At 37.8% G+C, this 23,530-nt stretch overlaps 2 protein-coding genes across 3 annotated transcripts; one reads left to right on the top strand and one right to left on the bottom strand.

Annotated features, from left to right (window-relative positions):
- The first annotated feature begins 14,483 nt into the window (after window positions 1-14,483).
- On the top strand, window positions 14,484-20,076 carry LOC107489030 (uncharacterized). Of its 2 annotated transcripts, none has more exons than XM_021142564.2 (8): window positions 14,484-15,107; window positions 15,765-15,905; window positions 15,996-16,361; window positions 16,561-16,803; window positions 16,960-17,052; window positions 17,769-17,969; window positions 18,057-18,269; window positions 19,963-20,076. In XM_021142564.2, exons 1-7 carry the CDS (start codon window positions 14,781-14,783, stop codon window positions 18,267-18,269), a joined length of 1,584 nt encoding a protein of 527 aa, XP_020998223.1. In that variant the 5' UTR covers window positions 14,484-14,780; the 3' UTR covers window positions 19,963-20,076. The 2 variants fall into 2 exon arrangements, with proteins under 2 accessions (XP_020998223.1, XP_020998222.1); XM_021142563.2 differs by lacking the exon at window positions 19,963-20,076 and adding an exon at window positions 18,416-18,540.
- Window positions 19,688-21,483, bottom strand: LOC107489009 (uncharacterized). Its single transcript, XM_016109790.1, has 4 exons — window positions 20,983-21,483; window positions 20,485-20,906; window positions 19,911-19,999; window positions 19,688-19,821 (listed from the first exon to the last, which is right to left on the bottom strand). Exons 1-4 carry the CDS (start codon window positions 21,481-21,483, stop codon window positions 19,688-19,690), a joined length of 1,146 nt encoding a protein of 381 aa, XP_015965276.1.
- Window positions 21,484-23,530: the final 2,047 nt, after the last annotated feature.

The following is a 23,530-nucleotide window of genomic DNA, read 5'->3' as shown; positions in this document are numbered from 1 at the left end:
TCGAAAATCAAATTTGCTTAACACCTCTTGATTTCAATCTTTTCATCAGTTACAGTTGCAACCGTCGAGTGAGAGCTCTGATGAAAGTGAGTAATCTATTCGTAACATCCTTACTGCTTCCTCACAATCAGAGGATACAGCTGATTCAGATTTAGGTCTTCAATTAATTCGAAGACCAAGACTCATTTTGGTAACATCATGTCATCTCTACATATATTTCTATTAAGTTAGAATAAATCTTAACTTATAAATGTGTACCTTGTATGTCAGCCCACTACCGCTGCTCAATCAATCACCTCACCCCCAGCACCTAATCAACCGCTTCAACAACAACAACATGACCAGGGACAAACCACATCTCATGATTCAATCCAAGCCACAGAGTCCGTTCAGCTACTACAAGGTGCTTTTCCACCTCCCACTGGGACACAAGTAGCTGATCTAACGACAGAGCAAACCAACACTCACCAACACAAACTCTGAGCACTGGACATACCTCTCCAATCATCCAGGCAGCACCTTCATCCGAATATCAAGTGGCCCCTAATTCTGACTCTCCATCTTGAGTTGCTGAGACTACTGGCCCTTACTCGGATTCTACATCAAGAGTTCTGGAGACTTTCTCTTCTCCTCAAAGAACCTCTAGTCCTCTTCAACAAGCTGAATTTCAAACTCTCCCTAGTCAAGAATTTGGAGATTTGGATGTTTCTTCTGAACCTACAAGCACCACTTTGGCTAGCCTGATCTCCATCCTAAATCAAGCTATCCAAGAAGACGAAGTGCATATTCCTGCTCCTATAATTCCCAGTCCTTCTACATCTGGTCCTCCATCTGAGCTAAATGTCGATGCTTGAGAACAACTTCCATCACTCCTTAAACTTTTGGACCATTCACCTACGGACTGGATTAATGATGCAACCCTCAACAAGATTTTGTCTGATCTTTTGAACTCTGCCTTTGAACTCCCAGTCCTACTCCACATTCTGCTATAGTCCATCAATTCAAACAAATTGCCAACAACAGCGTAGCTTTCTAAAACAAACTTCAAGAAATCAAAAAACGAGGAAGCTAGGATCAAAACTGAGGCAGAAGGCTACGCTGCAGCCCTTTAACCAATCAAAGCTTTTCGAGAAAATTTTGATTTGAGAATCTCTCAGGCTATCTCTGTTCAAGCTTATTATGACAAGGAAAAGATAAAACTTGAAGTGGAATTGGCCTAAATCAATGAAAAACTTGCCAAAATACACAAGAGAATAACTGATATAGCCATACCTCTGACCACTACCCAGCAAGAGCAACAATAGCTCATCCAAGAAATTGTTTCTATTGAGACCAAACAAGAAGAATGTGGAAAACAACTTGACAATATCCAATACGAAAAATTTAAGCATACTGAGGCACTTTCTGTTCTGGACAATGAACGAGTGAAGCTATGCTTAGACTTGGCAAAACTCATAGCGCCTCATATTTCTTCTTCTTAAATTTTAGTATTTGTAATGGTTTCCCTTTCTCTCAGACTTATGCATTTGATTTTGATTCACCAAACAATGATATTGCTTTAAGTATTTACCATTAAACGAGTTAATTATATTCCCCGATTCAATATCCTTGATTTGATATGCATTCTCCGAATATAATCCTATCACCTGGAAGGAACCTTCCCAAGTAGGGGACCATTTGCCAAAAAATCTCGATTTCTTTTCTATTGGCAAAATAACTTTTAAAACCAACTCACCTATACTGAAACACTTTTCTCTTATTCGACGATTATAGTTTCGAGCAACACTTTCTTTTTGTCGAATCATATTCTCAAGTGCCAATATTCATTCTGAGTCTAATTCATTCAACTTATCAAACATTGCATTCCAATAATCATCGACTGGCAAGTCATTTTGTTTTGATACTCTCAAAGTATTCAAATTAATTTCTAGTAGCAGCACAGCATCATGGCCATAAACCAATTTATAAGGTGAAGTACCCGTTGACCCTCTTGGTGAATTTTGATAAGCCCATAACCCTTGACTCAACGTTTCATGCCAAGTTCGAGGTCTATTTCCGATTTGAATCAAACTTATCAGAATTTTATTTGCCGCCTCAACTTGTCCATTAGCTTGTGCATAATACGGGGTTGAGGTAACCATATTAATATTCCTCGAGGATGCAAAATTTTTAATTCGTTGACCAGTAAACATAGTCCCTTGATCAGTGCTCAATGTTTGAGGAAATCTGAATCGATGGATTATATGTTCCTTAATAAAGTCTATGATTTCATTTTAACTAACTTCTATTAGAGGAACTGCCTCAACCCACTTTATAAAGTAATCAATTGCTACCAAGATAAATTTGTGCTGTCTCGATGAAGGAGGGCGAATCAACCCAATCAAATCTAAATCCCAACCTCTAAATGGCCATGGATTTATTATCGAATGCAACTTAGATGCTGGAATCTGCTATATCGAACCATGTTTTTGACATACCTGACATGCCCTTGCATAATCGATACAGTCTTTTATCATGGATGGCCAATACATGTGGTTGTGATATAACACCCATTTCATATTCTTTCCAGCTTGATGGGCACCACATATCCCTTTATGGACTTCCCCTAAGGCAATATTTTTATCATTTTGGCTTAGACATCTCGACAAACTCCTATCGATCCCTTTCTTATACAACTCCACAGCCATTATGACAAAATTCATTGCCCGCAATTTCATCTTTCTTTCAACTGGGATGTTGGGATTCTTCAAATACTCAGTAATAAGCTTTCTCCAATCATCATCTTCCCATTCACCTATAAACAAAACCTCCCTTTCATCCGCAGCCACTAATATTTGATGGATACTTGCCAACTTTCTTAGAGTTTCTGGGCCGATTCTATATCTCGAAGCAATTTGGACTAACTTATTAGCAATTTCATTATGAATCCTTGGGATGTGAACCAAAGAAACTTTTCGAAAAGAAGTCAACAACTCTCAAGCCGTTGCTAAATATTTCTGTAACTTTTCATTATTGCATTTAAACTTTTTCGATAACTGCTTTAGGACTAACTAAGAGTCCCCTAGTATTTGAACTTTCAAAGCTCCTTTATCGATCAATATTTCAAGACCCAAAATTAAAGCCTCGTACTCTGCCATATTATTTGAGCAATGATATTTTAACTCGAACAAAAATTCTGATGGAATCCCTTCTGGCGATATAATAAGAATTTCTACCCCTGCACCATCTTTGTGCTTTGATCCATCAAAATATAATTTCCAATAATCGACTTTAACGTCTACAACATTTTTCCCCTGGTCATTCAGATTATTTGAATTATCAACTAAAAAAATATGCAATGACCGGTCCTTTAATAGCCTTAGCAGGAACATATTGTAAGTCAAATTCTGTCAGAACTAACACCCATTTTCCTAATAGACCTTGCAACATTGGGAAACTCAACATATATTTGACGAGATCAGTTTGCGCTATCACCTTCACCGATTTAGCCACCATATAGCATTTTAATTTCATACAAGCATAATAGAGAGATAAACATAATTTCTCTATCGGGGAGTACCTTGTTTGGATATCAGTCAAAACTCGACTAAGGTAATAAATTGCCCGTTCATGCCCATTTTCATCATCTTGGGCTAACATACACCCGATTGTACTTGTGGATGCTACAATATACAATTTTAGGGGCTCATATGGACAAACATTCACCATAATCGGAGCCTTAGATAAATAAGCTTTTATTGAATCGAATGCTTGTTGATGCTCATTTGTCCATTCGAATTGTGAATCATTCTTTAGTTTTACTAAAGGTGCAAATACTCGAGTACGATAAAAAAGATTCGAGATAAACCTTCAGAGATAATTCACTTTTCCTAAAAAGGATTGCACTTCTTTTTTCGATTTAGACGCAGACAACGTTAATATTGCATCGGCTTTGCTTTTGTCAATTACAATTCCTTTTTTATGAACAACAAAACCTAGGAAATTCCCAACCGATACACCAAAAGCACATTTTAAATTAGTCATCTTTAATCCCTTCTTCCTCATGGTAACAAATGCCTTCCTCAAGTGATCAATATGTTGATTCACTAAAATTGATTTAACCATAACATCATCGATATACACCTCCATAAATTTCCCAATATATTCATGAAATATGGAATTCATAGCTCGCTGATAAGTTGCACCAGCATTTTTTAACCCGAAAGGCATAACCACCCATTCATAAGTGCCTAATCTCCCAAGACAACGAAAATCAGTTTTGGACACATCATCTTTTGCAATGAAGATTTGGTTATATCCTGAATAACCGTCCATAAAACTTAAAATTTTATTTTTTGCTGCAGAATCGATCAACATATCTGCAATCGGCATGAAGTATTCATCCTTCGGAGTAGCATTATTCAAATCTCGAAAATCAATACAAACTCTTAACTTCCCATTTTTATTCATTACAGGAACAATATTCAAAACCCATTCAACGTAAGGTGTGGTTCGAATAAATTTTGCTTTAATCAAGCGTTCTATTTCTTCTTTAATCTTTTGATTGATTTCTGGAGCAAAACATCGTGGAGTTTACTTCATAGGTCAAGCATTTAGCTTTAATGCTAATTGATGTTCTACGAGAGAACAATTGAAACCAGGCATCTCATGATAATCCCAAGCAAAACAATTTTTAAATTCATGTAAAAGATGGAAAAGTTCGGTTCGAAAAGGATCAACATGATCTTTACAAATATAGGTGATTCGAACATCATCAAAAGACCCTAAATTAATTTCTTCTAAGAGATCTTGAGATTCGAACCCCTTAAAATGATCCTCATCTTTTACTAAATATTTTTCGAAATCCAAAGGTTCTAAATCATAGATGCAATCAAAAGATAAATCCACTGATTCATTATAAACAGAACATATTTGATCTTTTGCTGGATTAACAACAGCTTTATTTCAATACAATGAAATTTTGCTATCAAATCAGCAGTTTGTCTTGAAACATCATTTACATTACATAAAGAAGAAGAACTAAAACCATAACTAAACTTGATCGAAGACATCAAGTTGTAACTATTAGTAATAGAACTTGTATTCCTACATGATTCCACTTCATCAGAGGAACCACTTTTATTTTTTACAGAAAGAGAATTACTTAAATAATTATGTAAAGTTACTAGGTAGTCTGAAATATCCTGAACCTGGTCCATGGATCAGAACTTATTAGCATCCTCTCTGGTAGGAGACTTATTGCTGCTCCACCATCAATCAGAACTTTATTTACTTTAATCCCACTCAGAGTAGTGGTGATATGGTGTGGGCGGAGATGGGATTTCTGCCTTTTAGTAGGCCTTAGAAAATAACCCGGTTCATCCTCATATCAGATGAAGGAAAAACCTTCTTCGGCTTCCATGTCAAAGTCTTCCTCTTGGTCACCTTCATATTCCCCCAGATACTCAGTTGGAATAATCGAAATTGTTCCAACCATTTCATCATCCACTTCCTCGAAGTACTCTTCATCCAAATTAACTTCTTTACCTTTGTCGACCCCCGAGGAATGAGCTATTGCCTTGCCTTTCTCCATCTTTGCAGGAGATGGAATCCCCTTTGGGCACATCTCTCCATCAGAAGGAAAGACAATTCGGGAATGCACGGAAGGCGTTACCCCCTTACTTATGTCTACTTGAGGCTTTTTATATTGATTAAGATTTCTTCTACCCCTACCCCTTGGGTATCCTCTGGCTCGACCACAGTGATAGCGATACTAGCTTCGAAGAGGTCCTCAATGTCCCCACCGTGGTTGCCGTCGATAGAGAGCATCTCAATTCTGGAATTCCTGACAATTTCGAATCTATTGTACACCTATAGCTTGAGACTGGCTCAAAGGTGCAACCACATTTTGTTGAGGGGTCTTAGAGCTTTGACCTTCTATACGCCAAATTGGCTACCTCTGGCATGCTTTCTCCTCTCTGAATGCTAACTCCTTTTTCATCCTCTCTTTTTTGAAAATTGCTACAGCTTCAACATCAAATATAGTATTACATCGTGGACATAAAGACACGTCACGATCCTTAATCTTTTACTATACCAAGAAATCTAGCAGGCCATCTCCTGCTCGAGGATACACAGACCAAACTTGTGACTCAAAATCATCCAAAGCCACATCAAAGTCATAAGACATACCAACCATGTTCACTTCAAAATATGGTTCAACAAAACTAGCATCAGCATCAAAAGGGTCAACATCAACTTTCATCTCTTTTTTTCCCATAATCAAACTTCAATCGTCCTTCCATTATAGCTTCCTGAATTAAGTCCCCGAAATGAACATAATTGTTAGTTGAATGACTGGTTGCTTGGTGAAATTTACAATAAGGTTTTCCTTTCAAATCCTTCACCGAAAGTAAAGTTCTACCCTCAGGCAGAATTAATTATTTATCTTTAAGTAACACATCAAAAATCTGATCAGATTTCGAAATATCAAAACTATATTTCTTTCCACTTTTCAATTTTGAATCATTCGACTTTTCATTACTAGGAAGGTTTTTAAGTAAAGAACAAACATATGGAGGACCCTTTTTAAGTTCAACCAAATCGATTTTTGCCTCAAAATTAAGTTCCTCTTCTGAGGACTCCATAGTCACATAAGCAACTTTCTCTTTTTGATTAAAAGGTTTACTCTTCAATTTCTACTCATTGCTATGTTTATCCTTTTCTTTTTTCATGAGTTCGACCTGACGAACCTTTTCAGCCAATATAGGCTAAGTCAGCAATATGCACATTAAGCAACTTTCGACGCATATAAAATCCTAGCCCCATAACTGTTATTTTCACCACTTCACTCTCGGGTAACGAAACATAGCATCTACTTCTAGCGTTTTTGAAACATATCATATAATCATCAATGGTTTCACCATCCTCACGTTTCAAAGCCACTAGATCAGTAACTACCACATTTAATTTCCTTCAATAAAATTGAGCATGAAAAGCAGTTTCCAACTGATTCCATGTTGTTATCGAATTTGGTCTGAGATTTGAAAACCAATTAAACGCATTCTTCGTTAACGAAGAAAGAAAAAAGTTCATTTTCAAATTTTCATCATTGGCTAAATTCCCAATCTCAACCAAATATCGCACGACACGTTCAGTGGTTGACTCTCCAACTTCCCCTACAAACTTTGTGATTATTTTTGGATTTTTCACCCCTCTTAGTACTTCAGCCATTTGAACAACTTGAGGAAAAATAGAAATAAAATGAGGTCCATTCATAAAACCAACATTTAAACCAACTTGATTGAGTACTTCTTCTACAATTCTTGTGACTTGATAACGTTCACCACCATGATTAGCACGTAATCTGGCTAGGAACTCATCAGCATTTTAACTATGGGGAACTATATGAGGATTTTTTCTATTTAAAAATTGTTTTTATTTTGAAACACATTTTTGAATCCTTTATTATTTTCCCTGGTCTCATGCCTTTCACCTTCCTCATAATCCACGATTTGAGCAATTCGTTTGACTTGTCTAGCAAGGCGTTCAAATTTTGATTCGTGATCAGCCATCATAGGATTTAGAATTGTGATCATTTGTTGAGTCAACAAATTGACTAAGTCATGATTACTTTCTTATACATGTTGTCGATATACTGCCATAGAATTAGCAGCATTCGAGGTAGAGCCCACATAATAGTCACGAGAATACTCGAAATGTTGTTGTGGGTTTTTAGAATTATTCGCTCCGCTCATACTCCCGAAATGAATAGGAGGAGCAAAACCACTCACTGGTGAGGTATAACCAGGAGGTAGGCCATAAGGAGGCATCCAGTGATTATTGGAGGTGGTGGCAAATTACCACGTGGACGAATGTTATGTCCAACATTTTCAGTTTGTATAGTGGCAATCGCTATGCTTTCACTTCCAATTACACCTTCTGAATATGAAGTCACGTCCGCTTGTTGCATGATTACTGGTAGGCTATAATTGGTGGATGAACCACCATTCACATTTGACAATTTATCAGCCATGTGAATGATTTTTCCACTTCTCAATCGCATACACCAAATGATATAGAAATTTTTGACACACTTCAATTTAAAACTGTCTCATCGGGCGTGCCAATTTGTTTTTTTGATTTTTAACAAATCGATGGTGGTTCAATATCTAATAGTTTGGGAGCAAAATCTACTCCTCTTTCTAGGTACCAGTTTTCTATAAGTGCATCACAGCGTCTCGAATTAGACAGGCATCACAATAAAGAATAAATAAAAATTTGTAAAAGGATAAAAGAAGTTAAAAATAACAAATTCGAAAAGGAAATTAATCGAAATCGAAAAAGTTGCGTTAAAATTTAAAGAAAGTAGTAAAGGTGCCTTCGACTGGGTCAAAGGGCTTTTGGCATGAAAATTAAAAGTACTGGAATATAAATTGCATTCGAAAATTAAATCATTACTTGAAACATAAATTTGCTTGAAAAAGTAAAGTTTACAGAAAAATAATTTGAAAAGATAAAGACATGGAAGGAACCCTACAGATAATTAACTCGAAGCAGACTCAGAAAGTCTCTGGGGATGTGAGTATGCGTGAGTAATTTCTAAAGTAAAGTTCCAACCTTTATTCCCTAAAACTTTCTAATATTTATAGTCGACTTCTATAACCGATTATTAATTACACGGTGCTGTCTTGTATGCGCACTCCCTGGTAACCGTTCCTGCTCTTTTGCTAATAAAACGTTACTCATCAATTCCTCACGTGGTGAAAGCCTTCAATTTCTCCACTTATGTAACCGTTCGATTCACTATTTTGAGCAACCATTTTATTTCTCATTCGAATACCTATTCGACTAGGCCCGCTCGATTTAACGAGTTGTTTGAAATCGAATCTGTATCAAGTAACTCCCAATTAATGCCTGCACGTGCACCTTTTCGACTTTTGCTTCTATCCCAATTATCTCTTTAATATTTCGAATTAGCTCATCCTAATCGAAAATATTTTTCGACTAACACATATACAACGCGACGACATTTTTGACTTATTTGTGTGTCAAGAATAAACAACGTCGTTTACTCATCATCTAACGTGGCAGGTAGGATGCCATCTCAGCATTTCATTTGTCTAATCATTGCCGGAAAGAGTCGAGGGACTACATTGGTGCCCTGTGCCCAGACTTGAATCTAGAGGACTAGTATAGGTCATTTTAAATTTCAAAGAGCAAAATAGATAATCGCGTGAATTTCAAAGACCAAAATGAGGATTTAGTCTAAAATTTGAGCGAAGCTTTTATTGTTGTTGTTGGGGGTGGTGGGCACTGGACAATAGAAAGTGTAAAGAGTCCCAGAGAGAGAAAGAGAGAGGGGGGAGGGAGAGGGAGAGAGAGAAAGAAAATTAAATATAAGTGAAAAAATATATTTAGAAAAAAAGATAGGATAAAAATGTAAAATTAAAATTTGATGAAAATTAAATTACTAATTAATATTATTATAGTTTTTAATATATAAAATAATCACTTAATCTAAGGATTTTTTATTTTTATAAATTAAATAAATATATAATTACCAAAATAAATAATTTTAAAAATATTTACCAAAATAAATATCCCTCTCTTATCTCGTTTGCACTATAAACGAGATAATTTTGCATGTATCTCGTTTACAGTGATATATGTAATTTTTTAAAAAAATTAAAAATAATAAAAAAAATTAATAATATCAATAATCCAAACTTTTGCCATGTAATTAGTACATAAAAAGGTTGGTAGAAAAGATTAAAATGGATATGTTTAATCAATTTTAGTCCATTTTAAATGATAGGGATTAACACGGTTATCTCTTTTCTAACTGCTCACTGTTTAAAAATTTAAAATATAATTTAAATACACGTGATTTATTTAATGACCCAATTAATGTATGTCACTACTCTATTGTTATATAATATGAAACCTTTTTTACTTAAATTATATTTCAAATGTTTATGTACTCTCATGCAACAAATAAAATTTATATGTATTCTCGTACAACAAACGAAAAAAGTAGGTGAATATGTGTACAAGATGTCTCTGATACGGGTTGATGGGTGGATCGGGAACCCGCGGGCAAGGCTGGAGCCGGATTTCCTGACTGGAGCGGTGGGGGGTGGTACCTGCAAAGACACTCCGACGCTTAAGTCAGAACGGATCTAAGAGGTAGAAAGTGTGAGGAATGAATGAATACCTGGAGGGACTTGGGTCCTCTTATTTATAGATGATGGGTGTTCTTATCTTATCTTATCTGATCAAGATAAGACGGACGTGTGAATTCAAAAGTTGGTTAGGGCCGGTTTTTGGGCCTCTCGGAGTTGGACCCGGGAAGCCGCGTAAGGCGCAGTCCCGGGTTCGGGATCCGTGGCCCGGATCCGTAACAGTTGCCTCGCAGTGGGAGAGCGAGCGAGATCGGTCTGTCACTGGGAGACGTTTGTTTTTTGTTTGTGGGCTCAATTTTTCTCGGGTGCCCGTCTGGTTCCTTCGGGATGAGGTCGGTGTCTCGGTTTCGTGTCGTGGAAGATTCGTCTGACCGTTTAGGCCTGACGTGACTCTTCCGTATCAGTCGCGTCTATTGCATTCTTCGAGGCGTTACTTTTTTCGATGTGGGGTATTTATTGCGAGCCGTGTTTTTTCTGTTTTGCCCTTACGTTTGCTTTGCTTTCTAGGGGTATTTTCGTCATTTTACTTTTTCAAAACCGTTTTGGTTTTCCTTCTTCAGTTCCCTCGTTTTGCTTTTACTTCTCTATTGCTTCTTTTTTCCAATCAGAGCATTTTCCACTCTCCATTTCTCTTTCTGTGGTTTCGACTGATCTTCTTCTGCAGCGATTTTCCTTCGGGTTTACTTCCTTTGGTTTATCAGGTTGGTATTTCTCTGTTTCTTTTTGCTTCTTCTACTCTGTCTTCTGCTGCATTTTTGTTTTGTTTTTGCTAAGTGTAGCTTTAGAGTAGTTTTGTGGTAGATAGTTCTGTTGTGTTCCGTAAAGGGGGGGCGAGTGCCACCGTACAATTTGGTGGTGTGCGGTGGCGGTGTTTGTTTTTGGTTTTCCTCCGCCGTTTTCTGCCGTGGGGTTTGGCTGACGGTGGTGCTCGTCGATATTTTAGGTATGGCACGCCGAAGGACGGAGGGTGTGAGGGCTCCGGTAGCCCCGGCGGGGAGTGTCCCTGGTCTTTTTTCTTGGGTCACTAGTGACGTCTGGGGGACGCCGTCGCGGATGACGGAGGCGGACCTCCAACGGCTCCGCGATGAAGGGGCTGTCTGTGGGGGTGGCGATGCTGAACGCCACTATGAGCTTTCCCTTCCTAGGGTTGACGAGAGGGTTTGCTATACCAATCTCGACTCCCCGACTGTGCCGGATTGGATGTGGGTGTATGAGGCGATGTTTACCCGGCTTGGTGTTCGGCTTCCCTTTTCTCCATTTGTCCAGCAGTTATTGAACCGGTGCTCCGTGGGGCCGTCCCAGCTACATCCGAATAGCTGGGCGGCGATACGGTCTTTCGAACTTGTCTCTGATTTTTTAGAGCTACCTGCCTCAGTAAATGTTTTCCTTTTCCTCTTCTTGTGTACTCTTCCGACTAAGGAGGGGAAGCACAAGAAGGGGTATGTGTCTTTCAGAGCTCAGCCCCATCGTCGTGTTTTCGGTTTGTATGAAGATTCCTTTCACGGTTTTAAGAGTGGTTATTTTAAGGTTCGTCCCGCGGGGGGACATCATCCTTTTTGGTTGACGTTGGAGGGTGAACGTCGGTTCCCCATTTACTGGAACTTTAAGGCGGGCCCGTCGGTGTTTACTCGGGTTTTGAAGGAGTTCCTGTCCTCGGAGGAGCGGGATATTGCTCTCGTTTTGTGGCAATTATTTGGGGAGCGTCCTCTTAATCCTCGGGACGTGATGGGTGATCCGGTTGCTTGCCGGTCGTATGTTGGTGTGTGTTTGTTCTTTTCTTGGTTTTTATGTTTTGTTTCCCGTTTTCGTAACTTGGGTTTTTTGTATTTTTGCAGTTGAGATGGCTGGTGGCTTGACGTCGTTGGCACGTTTGAAGGCGGCGATGGCCCAGGAGGAGGGGTCGTCGTCCCCGGCTACTCCTGCTTCTAACCCCGTTGCGGGGTCGCGGGCTGCTTCTCAGGAGGTAATTTCCTTGGGCGCGCGGGTCGGCGCCCAGGTTTCTCCTGGTCCTGCGAACTCGCCTGAGGTTGTCGTGGTGACGGCCGCTGAGGCTTCTCGGAAGAGACAAAGGCATGGGGAGCCGAGCAGCGAGACCTTTGAGGAAGAGGGTCTTGTGCCCAGTGTGATGGATCGGCGCTTTGATGCCCCGGGATTCATTGATGAACATTTGATGCCTGGTACGGAGCTGTTCTTTGATGGCTGTGATGTCTCTTTCCAGGCCAAGTCGGTGTATCGTGCCCTCCTCCGGTCAGCCGTTGTTGTTCGGAGGGCTGAGCTTGTGATGGCACAGGTCGGTTTGCTGGATAAGAAGCTACGTCATTCTCAGGCCGAGGTGGCTAAGTTGAAGGAGGAGCTTGAGGCTGCCGAGGCTGCGAAGGAGAAGGCTTTGAAGTCTTCAGAGGAGGCTGGGGCGGAGATTCTCCGACTTTCTGAGGTTGAGACTTCGCTTCTTTCCCAATTGGCAGAGGAGCGGCAGCGGGCTTCGGATGCGGGTTCTCAGGCTGCCGTGCTTCTCGCCGAGTCGGAGGCTCTGAAGGCCGAGGTCGCTGCCTTGAAGAGGGAGAAGACGGAGTTGCTGGCTGATGCAAAGGATGCAATTGCGGCTGCCGAGGAAACGATGAGGGCTCAAGCTTCAGTGCTGGCTCCTGGTGCGGATGTGTCCGTGATAGGGGCCTTCAAGACTGTTCGTGATGGCCAGATCGTTGACCTTGAGTAGCTTTTATCTTTATCTCTTTGGATTTTTTCTTTAAACTGTGTTTTGGATATTTTCGGATGGCCAAGGGCCGTGTATTTTGAGATTTCGGAACACTTTACTTTCGTTTTAATAGTGTTTATTGGCCGTCCGGGCCTTTTTGTATGTTCCGTTGTTGTGTTTTTCTTTATTGGTTATCTTGCCTTCGAGTTCCTGGACCCGGAGGCAGAGGTCCTGGATGATCTGCGCCGCTTTGTCCCTGGCTTTCTCAGGATGTCGTCGGTCCGTGACGTCGTGGTCGTTCGTGTGTTGGACAGTACTTGCTATTCTCGCTTGGTTTGTGACCTCCCGGTGCTCAGGGGTTGGGTTAAGCGGTTGAGAGTCATCCTGGCTTGAGGGGGTTCCTTCTAGGATGTCCTCCATTCGGCTTTGCCTGGCGCAGGGTTCCCACAGACGGCGCCAATGTACAAGATGTCTCTGATACGGGTTGATGGGTGGATCGGGAACCCGCGGGCAAGGCTGGAGCCGGATTTCCTGATTGGAGCGGTGGGGGGTGGTACCTGCAAAGACTCTCCGACGCTTAAGTCAGAACGGATCTAAGAGATAGAAAGTGTGAGGAATGAATGAATACCTAGAGGGACTTAGGTCCTCTTATTTATAGATGATGGGTGTTCTTATCTTATCTTATCTGATCAAGATAAGACGGATGTGTGAATTCAAAAGTTGGTTAGGGCCGGTTTTTGGGCCTCTCGGAGTTGGACCCGGGAAGCCGGGTAAGGTGCAGTCCCGGGTTCGGGATCCGTGGCCCGGATCCGTAACAATATGGAAGAAATAAATATATTAATAATGTATAGTTAAAAATATATTTATAACTGTCTATTATTAATAGTGTATTGGAAATATATATATCGTTTACACGGTAAACGAATCAAACACGTGTCACATACATCTGTATTATCTCGTTTACAGTCTTATCTCGTTTATATTATAAACGAGATACATATAAAATTATTTCAAGATAAGAGAGAAATATTTATTTCAATAAATATTTTTAAAATTATTTATTTTAATAATTGTTATATTTATTTAATTTATAAAAATAAAAAATCCCTTAATCTAAACCGTTCATCTCTATTTTTGATAGTTTGAATGAAAGATTCTATTTAGACCATTAAAATTCCAAAGATATTTTTTTCTTCCAAAAATTCTCCTAATAAGAAAGTGGATCTTTATGTTTGGTAAACAGTGAATACATTGGTCTTTTTACCAGGATTCATCAATATGGATAGATGATGATCAAGCGTGTATGGTCATAGTTCAAAGAAGATATTGTGGTGAGGGGTGACCTCGCTAAAAAAAATGTCATTAGTTTTTTTTGGTGTCTAGTGCCATTAGTTTGATATGACATCGCTTTTTTTCTCTCATGAGAAAAAAGAAAAAGGGTAATTTAGAAATTCTTTTTAAAAGAGAAAAGAAATAACAAAAGAGTAATTTGACATAATTTAAAATTGTTTACGACGAAGGACCATTAAGATCCAATATTCTAGTTGGTTCATTGAAGACAAAGGCTTCGACTTCTCTTTAAACACTTGAATCACGTTGTCTTTTACTTGTGGATTTTATTAGAATTTAGAAACCAGTTTTGTACTTAACGAACTGGCAACATCATCATCCTTTTCATGCCACGTGTCCAGATGAGTCCCACTAACACCGCATGCTATCACAATAATTCACCAAAACTTCCACACTTCCAAGTTCCAACCACTTCCGCCTCACACCACCACTCTCCCACGTCGTCGTCTCCATCCTTCACGGCGTAACGACCCAACTTCCCAAATCCCCAACCCCTGGAATGGATCAAAACCCCTAAAATCCATCAAAACCCAGTTTCTTGCGAAATTCCCAAAATATCCCCATCCAAATTCATGTCTCCCCGTCCTTCTTCTTCTCCACTCCGTTTCTTCTTTCTTCTTTTGTGGATTCTAGGGTTTTCGAACTTCGGCAGCGCTCTCAAGGTTCCCTTCAGAGTCAAAGATGTGCTCCCAGTTCTCCCTCACGGGATATCGTGGCCTGTTCTTAACAATTTCCACAGTGCCGTCGATTTGCTCCCTTCTTTCGTTGGATCGGTGAGTCCCACCAACGGTTCTATTCAGTGGAAAGGTGCTTGCTTTTTTGATAATGAAGCGAAACTGGAGTTCACCACAGGTGACAGGGATGATTCTGATTTGGGGGGTGGCGTTCTCTATCTCAAGGTTTGACTTTCTCTCTCTCGATTTTTATTACTATTTTTAACTTGCTTTGATCATTATTAATCATAATTGGTAGTGATTACTGAACCTGTGAAGTGGAGTTTGTGTTAGTTAGGTTGAACTGTGTTTGATGATGAATTCATTGACGTAATTCAATTGAGAATATTGGTCGTTTTTGTGGTTCCCAACTATAAGTAGAAAAGTATAACCTTTTTCAATCAGTATATAATCATAATCATAATCATTCTGTTAAAGCAAAAACTAGGTCTTTTTTGTTCATACTTCATATTTCTGTCCTAATTTACTCACAGTGTGATCCATTTCAATAGTTGTTGACTGGTTGAGTAGTGAACCACTGAACTTTTTCTTTTTCAACTGATTCTTTTCCCCATGAAATTGTTTGTGTTATTTAACCGCTATAACCTAGATACCTTTTGCATAAATTCAGTGTATACACCCAGTTTTTCCTCTCTCTTTCTCACTTTTGGTTTACGGGATAGTTGATAGGATGGTTCTGGTATTGGAAGCTGGGAAGCTACGGATTGATGGATTAATTTGCAATATAAGCATCTATCTATCTACTGTTTTCCCCTCTTCTTCCCACTTTATATTATGGGATTGTTTTGTTCGTATATTGAAAAGATTTTTTGCCTTTCGCAGACAGCAGCTGCACACAGCTGGACCTGTATGGACCTCTATGTTTTCGCGACACCATACAGGATAACATGGGACTACTACTTCTCTGCTCGAGAACATACCTTGAAGTTTGATTCATGGGAAGAGCCTGCAGAGTTGGAATATGTATTTTCCTGGTTCCCTACTATGTTTGAAATTTCTTATACTTTTTAATCCCAAACTATAGGAAGTTAACATTTTCACTGAATTGATCAGGTAAAGCAGCATGGGGTTTCTGTGTTTCTCATGCCATCGGGGATGCTGGGGACACTGCTTTCTTTAATTGATGTTTTGCCTCTATTCTCTAACACTGCATGGGGTCAAAATGCCAACTTAGAGTTCCTAAGGAAACACATGGGAGCTACATTCGAGAAACGCGATCAGCCTTGGCGTGCAACAATTGATCCTGCAGATGTTCATTCTGGAGACTTTTTAGCTGTATCAAAGATCCGTGGTAGGTGGGGAGGTTTTGAGACCTTAGAAAAGTGGGTAACTGGTGCTTTTGCCGGTCATACTGCAGTTTGCTTGAAGGATGAAATGGGCAATTTATGGGTTGGTGAATCAGGGCATGAGAATGAAAAGGTATAGAATGTGGAGGACTTTAGATCTGTTCAACTGAATGCACTCACACAATTATATTTATACTTGATAGTATTCTGATCTTATTTGTTTTCCTAAATATGTTCATATCATCACTAGTGTCTGACCGCCAACTTTTTACCATTGATTATGTTAACACGATTGCTGATTATCTTATCTGGATGTCTGTCTCTGGCTACAGGGTGAAGAAATTATAGTGGTTATTCCATGGCTTGAATGGTGGGAATCAGCTCTCAAAGATGATTCTAACCCACAGATAGCATTGCTTCCACTTCATCCAGAGCTGCGTGCCAAATTCAACACCACTGCAGCATGGGAGTATGCTCGAAGCATGTCTGGCAAGCCATATGGTTATCATAATATGATATTTAGTTGGATTGACACAGTAGCTGACAACTATCCGCCACCTCTTGATGCTCACTTGGTATTAATCTTTTCATTGCATTTTTCAGCCTTAAGAATTATCGTAATGAAATTGAACCAGCAATTATGTGAAGTGCATGCTGATTTACCTAGAGGTGACTGTATTATATAATGTAAAAGCAGTGGAAGCTTGTTTCTGATGACTTGTTCTGTGCAGGTAATTTCTGTCATGTCTATGTGGACTAGAATGCAGCCAGCTTATGCTGCAAATATGTGGAATGAAGCACTGAATAAGCGGCTAGGGACTGAGGTATATCTTGATGCTGTTTGAAGTTTGAACCATTGGTGTGATAAAGAGTATCCATTTGCTTTGAATGTATTTTGGGAGTCAAATTGGACTCATGATTTTCATACATGAATATGTGGATGTAAGTTGTATGTGTGTGTGTCTGCAATCGCATGTTTCTTTCACTTTTACAGCTAATAAGTCACGGGCAAAACAAGTTGACATCTCTTGGGATAAGGTTCTGGTTGGTTTCTGTTTTAATTTCCTATCGTAATTTTCAGTATTTCCTTCTTTTAGGAAGAAAACTAAAAACAGCCTGAAAATAGAAAAACACTGAAAGTTTTGAAACAGAAAATGAAAACAAAATGCAAACAGGCCCTTAGTTTGCCGATGACATCAAAGTATAACTGATGCTGTTCTATCATTTGATGATCATGGTGAAAAGAAGGGTTACAATATATTAATAAGAACTCTTCATACATGCCCTTCCTTTCTCATTGCATGCAAATTTGATCTATAAGGACTATCCTGCTTGAAATGCTTCACTCTGTTTCATTATTGAAGTGGAATTTGTCAGTTTAGGAATTTTGTGATATAGTTTAGTGATGTGTACAATATGCTGGGATAATTTCATTTCTTGAATGATACTGTATTGCACTGAGAATAAAATCTTTGAATAGTTCCTCATGACAAAATCCTTTTATTTATTGTTAACGCAATCTTATTGTATTTGCTTTCAGGGCTTGGATTTGCATGACATTCTACTCGAGACTGAGAAGCGTGGGATAGCATTTGATCAATTACTTACCATTCCAGAACAAGATGAATGGGTGTACAGCGATGGCAAGTCAACAACATGTGTTGCCTTTATTCTTTCGATGTATAAAGAGGCTGGGATTTTCAGCCCCTTTTCTAGCTCCATTCAAGTAACTGAATTCACTGTAAGTCATACCACCTTAGTGATTAGAGGAATCCTGGTCATCATAATTGCTTGCTGGCTTATTAGTTTCATATTGTTTTTTCTTTAGATTCGGGATGCATACATGCTTAAGATTTTCGAGGATAACCAAACACGCCTTCCAAGATGGTGCAACAATGAGAATGACAAGCTCCCATTCTGCCAGATTCTGGGTGAATATAGGATGGAATTACCTGGCTATAACACATTGGAACCGTATTCCAATATGAATGAGAATTGTCCTTCACTTCCTCCAATTTATGATAGACCCTCACAATGTTAGGTACATCTCTTCTCCATGTCATTTCTATTACTTAGATTTTCTTGTTATCCGCAATTTAAGACTATTGGTAGTTGCTATTATCGAATTGTTTATAAACTTTGAAAAAAAGGATTGTCTGTATCTTACCCCTTTTTTTTAAACTGTAGCATTGTATATACGACTTTATTTTGGTGGGTGTGCCGTGTGGTGTGATGTAGTGTGTGTTTGGATTCACGTTGGGCAAATTGGAGTTTGAATGGAAGTGATTTTGTAGAATTGATTTTGGATAGAAGTGAGTTTGTGCCAACATAGTTTATGTTTGGCAATTTTTACTAAAATTGATTTTGATAATATAAATATTGTTTGGATAATATTAGTTAAAATCACTTCTAGATAACTAATTTTTTATAAGTTATATTTTATTATTATTTATAATTAATTTTTTATTTAATTTATCATTTCTAATAAGAACAATAATACATATTATAAAAAATTAAAATAGTAAACAGTTGTCAAAAATTAGAATAATTATTTTAATATTCACAGTATTTATTTAGAAAAAATTATGGAAAAACCAATAATAACTAGCAACCTAAACGTGCGTTGAGTAAACGTAGAAGCTATAATTTTTTGCTTCTAGTAAACGAGCTTTTGGGATGCAGAATCACATTGGCGTTCAAAGAAAAAAGTTGTCAAACATCAAAGAACAACGTTCAAAGCACTCAAATGCACTTTTATCCTCTTCAACGTGTTTAACAAACACACCTGTAATCTTCAATCAAATACTAGGACGATAATTGTGTTTCCTGAAAATCCTGATATATTTTACTATATTAATTTGGGTATTTCAAAAGTAATTTACTTTACCAAAAGTGGAAATTTAGAGGATGAAACATTCAGTTAATCGTATCATTTAAGGTGGTTCAAAACTATTTTAAGAGGTTATAAAGTTTGGTGAGAGTAAAATGTTTATGACTATTCAACTTAACTGTATCAAGCATCAACTGAAAATTATGCTTGTTATTTTTAACTCTTTACTTTTATATATTTTTGGTAGTATTATATACCGTATCTTGGTACTATCCCAAAAAAAAAAATCTAAATTTACTTCTCAAGTAAAACCATAGTTATTAGAACCGAACCGATAATCAACCTAGTCATATGATCGGATCACCGGGTTGTTGGTTCAATCGGTAGGTCACTAATTTACTCAGTTAACTCGGTCATAACTAAAAAAATATAAAATTATATTAATAAAATTGAAATAATGTATTAAAACTTAAAATGCGATTCTTACTAATATTAATAATCAAATATCAAGTTTTAAACATAACTAATAATCTAAAAGAAGAGTTAATAAATTAGTCTTTAGTATAAAATATGTTCTCAATTTAAATCAACAAGAACAAGTTAAAGATAACACAATCATTAAATTAAGTCTAAGGGGTGAGCTCAAAGTTGGCATCAACATCTTCATTGGATAAATTAAGAGTTTGATCAACATTTCCCTCATTTTGATTTGCATCTATCTTACATAGCATTGTTATTTGGTCATCTTTCAAATTTAATTGATCTACATTTGTGTATTTTGACAAATCAATATCAAGAATAATTTGTAATAGCAACTGACAATTAAAATATTCAAGCAATTGAAGAATTTACCAAAATCATCCAAAGTTGGTTGAATGGACATATTTGCCAAATCATTTTGTAGAGCATCAACCTCTTCAGGAGTTAAAACGGCGGTGAATCTTCCAATATCCAATTCGAATGATCATCAAATGTATCAAGACAAATTGGATCATAAATTTGTTTTCTCATTAGATTCCTATGTTATCAAGTTATGTAATTACTAAACTAAAGATTAAATTTTAATGAACAATACTTTTTAAAATTAGATAAATAATTATAGAAGATGCTTTTGTTGTAGCCTCAAGTTATAATGAACAAAAACAAGATCATTAAGCTTTTGATGTTCTAACCGATTCCTCTTCTTTGTGTGGATGTGTTAAAAAATACTCCAATTTCATTCACAACCAGAAGAACTATAAGTTTGACTTAAAACACGAATGGCTAACTTTTGTAAATTTGGTACTCTAGTTCCATAAGATTTTCACCATTGGTCTTAAAATCAAAAGAGGCAATGCATTACAATTAGCTTTTTAAAATAAATAAACGAATAAAGAAAGATAAAACTAAATAAAATATTTACCTGGCATCACTGTGCTTAGTTCACGCAGATTGTCTTCCAAAATCATCTTCAGCATTAGAATAAATTCTCGTCTCACTTGTCAATTTAGTATTCAATTCTGAATCATCATATGAATATTTCTCAATTACATCTAGTAGGCCAAAAGTGGTTTGCTTATGTTTTTCAAATTCAGCAGCATTGAATCGAAAAGTAGGGTTTAACCCATAGCCAGCAGCAAGAAGTTTTTTTTTAAGTTGTGAATCCCAACGAGTATCCAAAATTTTTAAGTAAGGCTCCACAATCTTCTTTTTTTGTTGAAACCTCTTTACCATCTCTTCTCTAGCCTTATTAAAAGCTTGATAAAGAAAACCCGTTACAGCTTTATCTTCATTATCCACAATACGAAGCACACGAACAAGTGGCTCAGTAAGTTTGACAATATCTGCACATATTCCAAAACTTAGAGTCTAAAATTTGATCGATAAATGTTTTAACTTTAGCTTCTTTGGAGTAGGCTGAGATTGTCCATTCTCTAGAAGTTACCATAGCTCTTAATGCATCTTTTTGAGCTAGAATACTCTGCAAAGCTATGAAATTGATAGCAAAGCAAGTTGGAGCTGGACGAAGTATTTCTCGTCCACCGGTAAACTTCCTCATCAGATACAGTGGATGACAATGATTATATATGTATTTAGTAATCTTTGAAGCATGTGAAACTGTCTCACTGACTTCATTCAACTTTCCAATATCTTGCAACATCAAATTAATACAATGTGCAGCACAAGGAGACCAATACAACTTAGGGAATTCAGCTTCCAACAATCTTCCAACAGCAACATAATTTGCAGCATTGTCTGTCACTATATGAACAACATTTTCAGGATCGACAAAGTTGACAACATCTTTAAAAAGCTTAAACAATAATTCAACAGTCTTGGAGGCATGAGAAGCATCAACAGACTTTAGGAAGATAATTCCTTTAGGACAATAAAACAAGAAGTTAATTAAAGTGCGCCTACAACGATTAGTCCATCCATCAGTCATGATAGTACATCCAGTTTGCTTTCAAATTTCACGATACCGTTCAATCATCTTTTTCACATCTTCCATCAACTTACTCAACAAATACCCACGAACTCTACCAAAGTTTGGACCTTTATATCCTACACCCATGTTTGTAATAGCATCAATCATTGGTTGGTAATATGCTTAATTAACTGCATTAAATGGCACAGAAACATCAACCATCCACTTTGTAACGGCAATGTCACATTTTTCCACAATTTCTTTACTTTGCAATACACTTTTTATCGTTGGTTGGGCTCCAGGTGTTGTTGAAGATGGAAAAAAAAGTCTCTATTCCAATGTGTTTTTCCCCTTTCCTAGTTACAGGTGGTGGCAACCTTGTCCTTGAATGTTGTTGTTGCTGTCGTGATTCAAGCTCTTTCATTCTATCAAATTCTCTTTCAACCTCATCACATGCTTCATAACTTTCTGCATAATTTTCTTGAGTTTTTCTTTTTTTATTTATAAATTCTTCAATATTTTGCCCAAATTGATAAGCAACAGCAGGTAGAACCTTTTTGCACTTCTCAACATCTCCTCTTTTTCCAGCCAAGTGATACTTAAATCGATTAATCCCACCTCCCCTAATAGGTTTGTCACAATATATGCACATCATAGTAACTTTTTCTTCTTTTTCCACAATTTGTTTACAATGATTTCCAAGCTGGATCAGTCTTTCCTCTAATATTATAAACTCTTTTAGTGGTAAGATTAGGGGTAGGAGTTGCTGATGATGCTTGTTCTTGAGATGGTGGCGTTTCTGATGGTGTTTGAGATGAAGACATTTTTAAAATTCTAGCATGAAAAAGCAAAAATAACAAAAGATTTGCTTAAATCAGTTTTTAAGCAACACAGCAATCACTACCATTTCACTAAAGTTCACTTATTCAACTAACAGCAACTCTAAACAAACCAGCAATAAATAACAACAGCTATAAAGACCCACAGTAAATACAATAGCAGCAACCAGCAACTAAAAAACTAAATACCAATGCAGCAACCAGTAACAAACAGGAAAAAGACAGCAATCAGCAACAATACAATAGGAAAAGTACAACAGCTCTATACCGATTACCAAATACCAACACAGCAACCAGCAACAAACATTCCTAAAAAACTAAATACAACAACAGCAGCTACCAAATTCAAGAACAATTTTAACTAAAATTCGTCCTGCTTCAACAACTACTCTAAAATATCAAATTTATCCACCAGATTCCATAACAATAGGTCAATAGCAACTAATATATGTTCAGGTTCAACAACTCTAAAAATCAAATACAACAGCAACTGACCTGAGGGAGCAGAGGCATTGAGGCAGAAGATGAATGTTTTCTGATGACTACCACTTCCACCCAAATGACCCGAGTGAGCAAAGACTGATAGTGACGGAGAGGTGAGGCCGCAGAAGATGAATGCTTTCTGAGCTTTTTGAGCTATTTGATGAACACTTTATGCCACTAACGAGGTGAGGTCGAGACTGGGTGACGACAGAGTGACGAGGGTGAGGCCGTGACAGTGAGGGTGAGGCCGTGATGGACTGCCGACGGAGAGACGAGGTTGGCTGGGGGGTATCGGCGGTGACTGGTGAGGGTTCGGCGGTAAGTTTAACGATTTTTTTAACCCGGCAATAAAATTTCACCACCCGGACCGGGTCAAATCACCCGGCCGAGTCACTAATTTTCATCAAAACCCATCAGGTCGAACCAGATTCCACCGAGTTCATTGTATGACTAGTTCAATGAGTGGCTGAGTTCGGCCAAGTGACCGAATAACCGAATTTTCAGTCGAACTAGCCGAATCGAACCGAGTTTGATAACTATGTTTAAAACCAAAGTGAATTTATTTTTTCAACTTCAATTCCTCCAAGATAGTTATCTAAATTACTTGAAAAGGAATTTTAACTATGCACACAATCCTTATCAAAAACCTTTCTATGACCTGTACTTGATGTGCACATTTTTTTTTTATCATATACTCTCTCTCTCTCTCTCTCTCTCTCTCTCTCTCTCTCTCTCTCTCTCTC

This window comes from Arachis duranensis, chromosome 5, assembly GCF_000817695.3.
Source record: "Arachis duranensis cultivar V14167 chromosome 5, aradu.V14167.gnm2.J7QH, whole genome shotgun sequence".
Taxonomy (NCBI): domain Eukaryota; kingdom Viridiplantae; phylum Streptophyta; class Magnoliopsida; order Fabales; family Fabaceae; genus Arachis; species Arachis duranensis.
The sequence above is the reverse complement of the archived record's forward strand: the minus strand, read 5'-3'. Positions and strand labels throughout refer to the sequence as shown.

Bases quoted from the DNA above. Each gene is read 5' to 3' on its own strand.
- LOC107489030 (XM_021142564.2), top strand. From the start codon at position 14,781: ATGTCTCCCCGTCCTTCTTCTTCTCCACTCCGTTTCTTCTTTCTTCTT. The intron at 17,053-17,768 runs GTATATCTTGAT...ATTTGCTTTCAG, and splicing joins ATAAGCGGCTAGGGACTGAG to GGCTTGGATTTGCATGACAT. The intron at 17,970-18,056 runs GTAAGTCATACC...TTTTTTCTTTAG, and splicing joins TTCAAGTAACTGAATTCACT to ATTCGGGATGCATACATGCT.
- LOC107489009 (XM_016109790.1), bottom strand. From the start codon at position 21,483: ATGACTGATGGATGGACTAATCGTTGTAGGCGCACTTTAATTAACTTC. The intron at 20,907-20,982 runs GTAACTTCTAGA...ATCAAATTTTAG, and splicing joins AAGATGCATTAAGAGCTATG to ACTCTAAGTTTTGGAATATG. The intron at 20,000-20,484 runs GTGAACTAAGCA...GGATATTGGAAG, and splicing joins GATTTTGGAAGACAATCTGC to ATTCACCGCCGTTTTAACTC.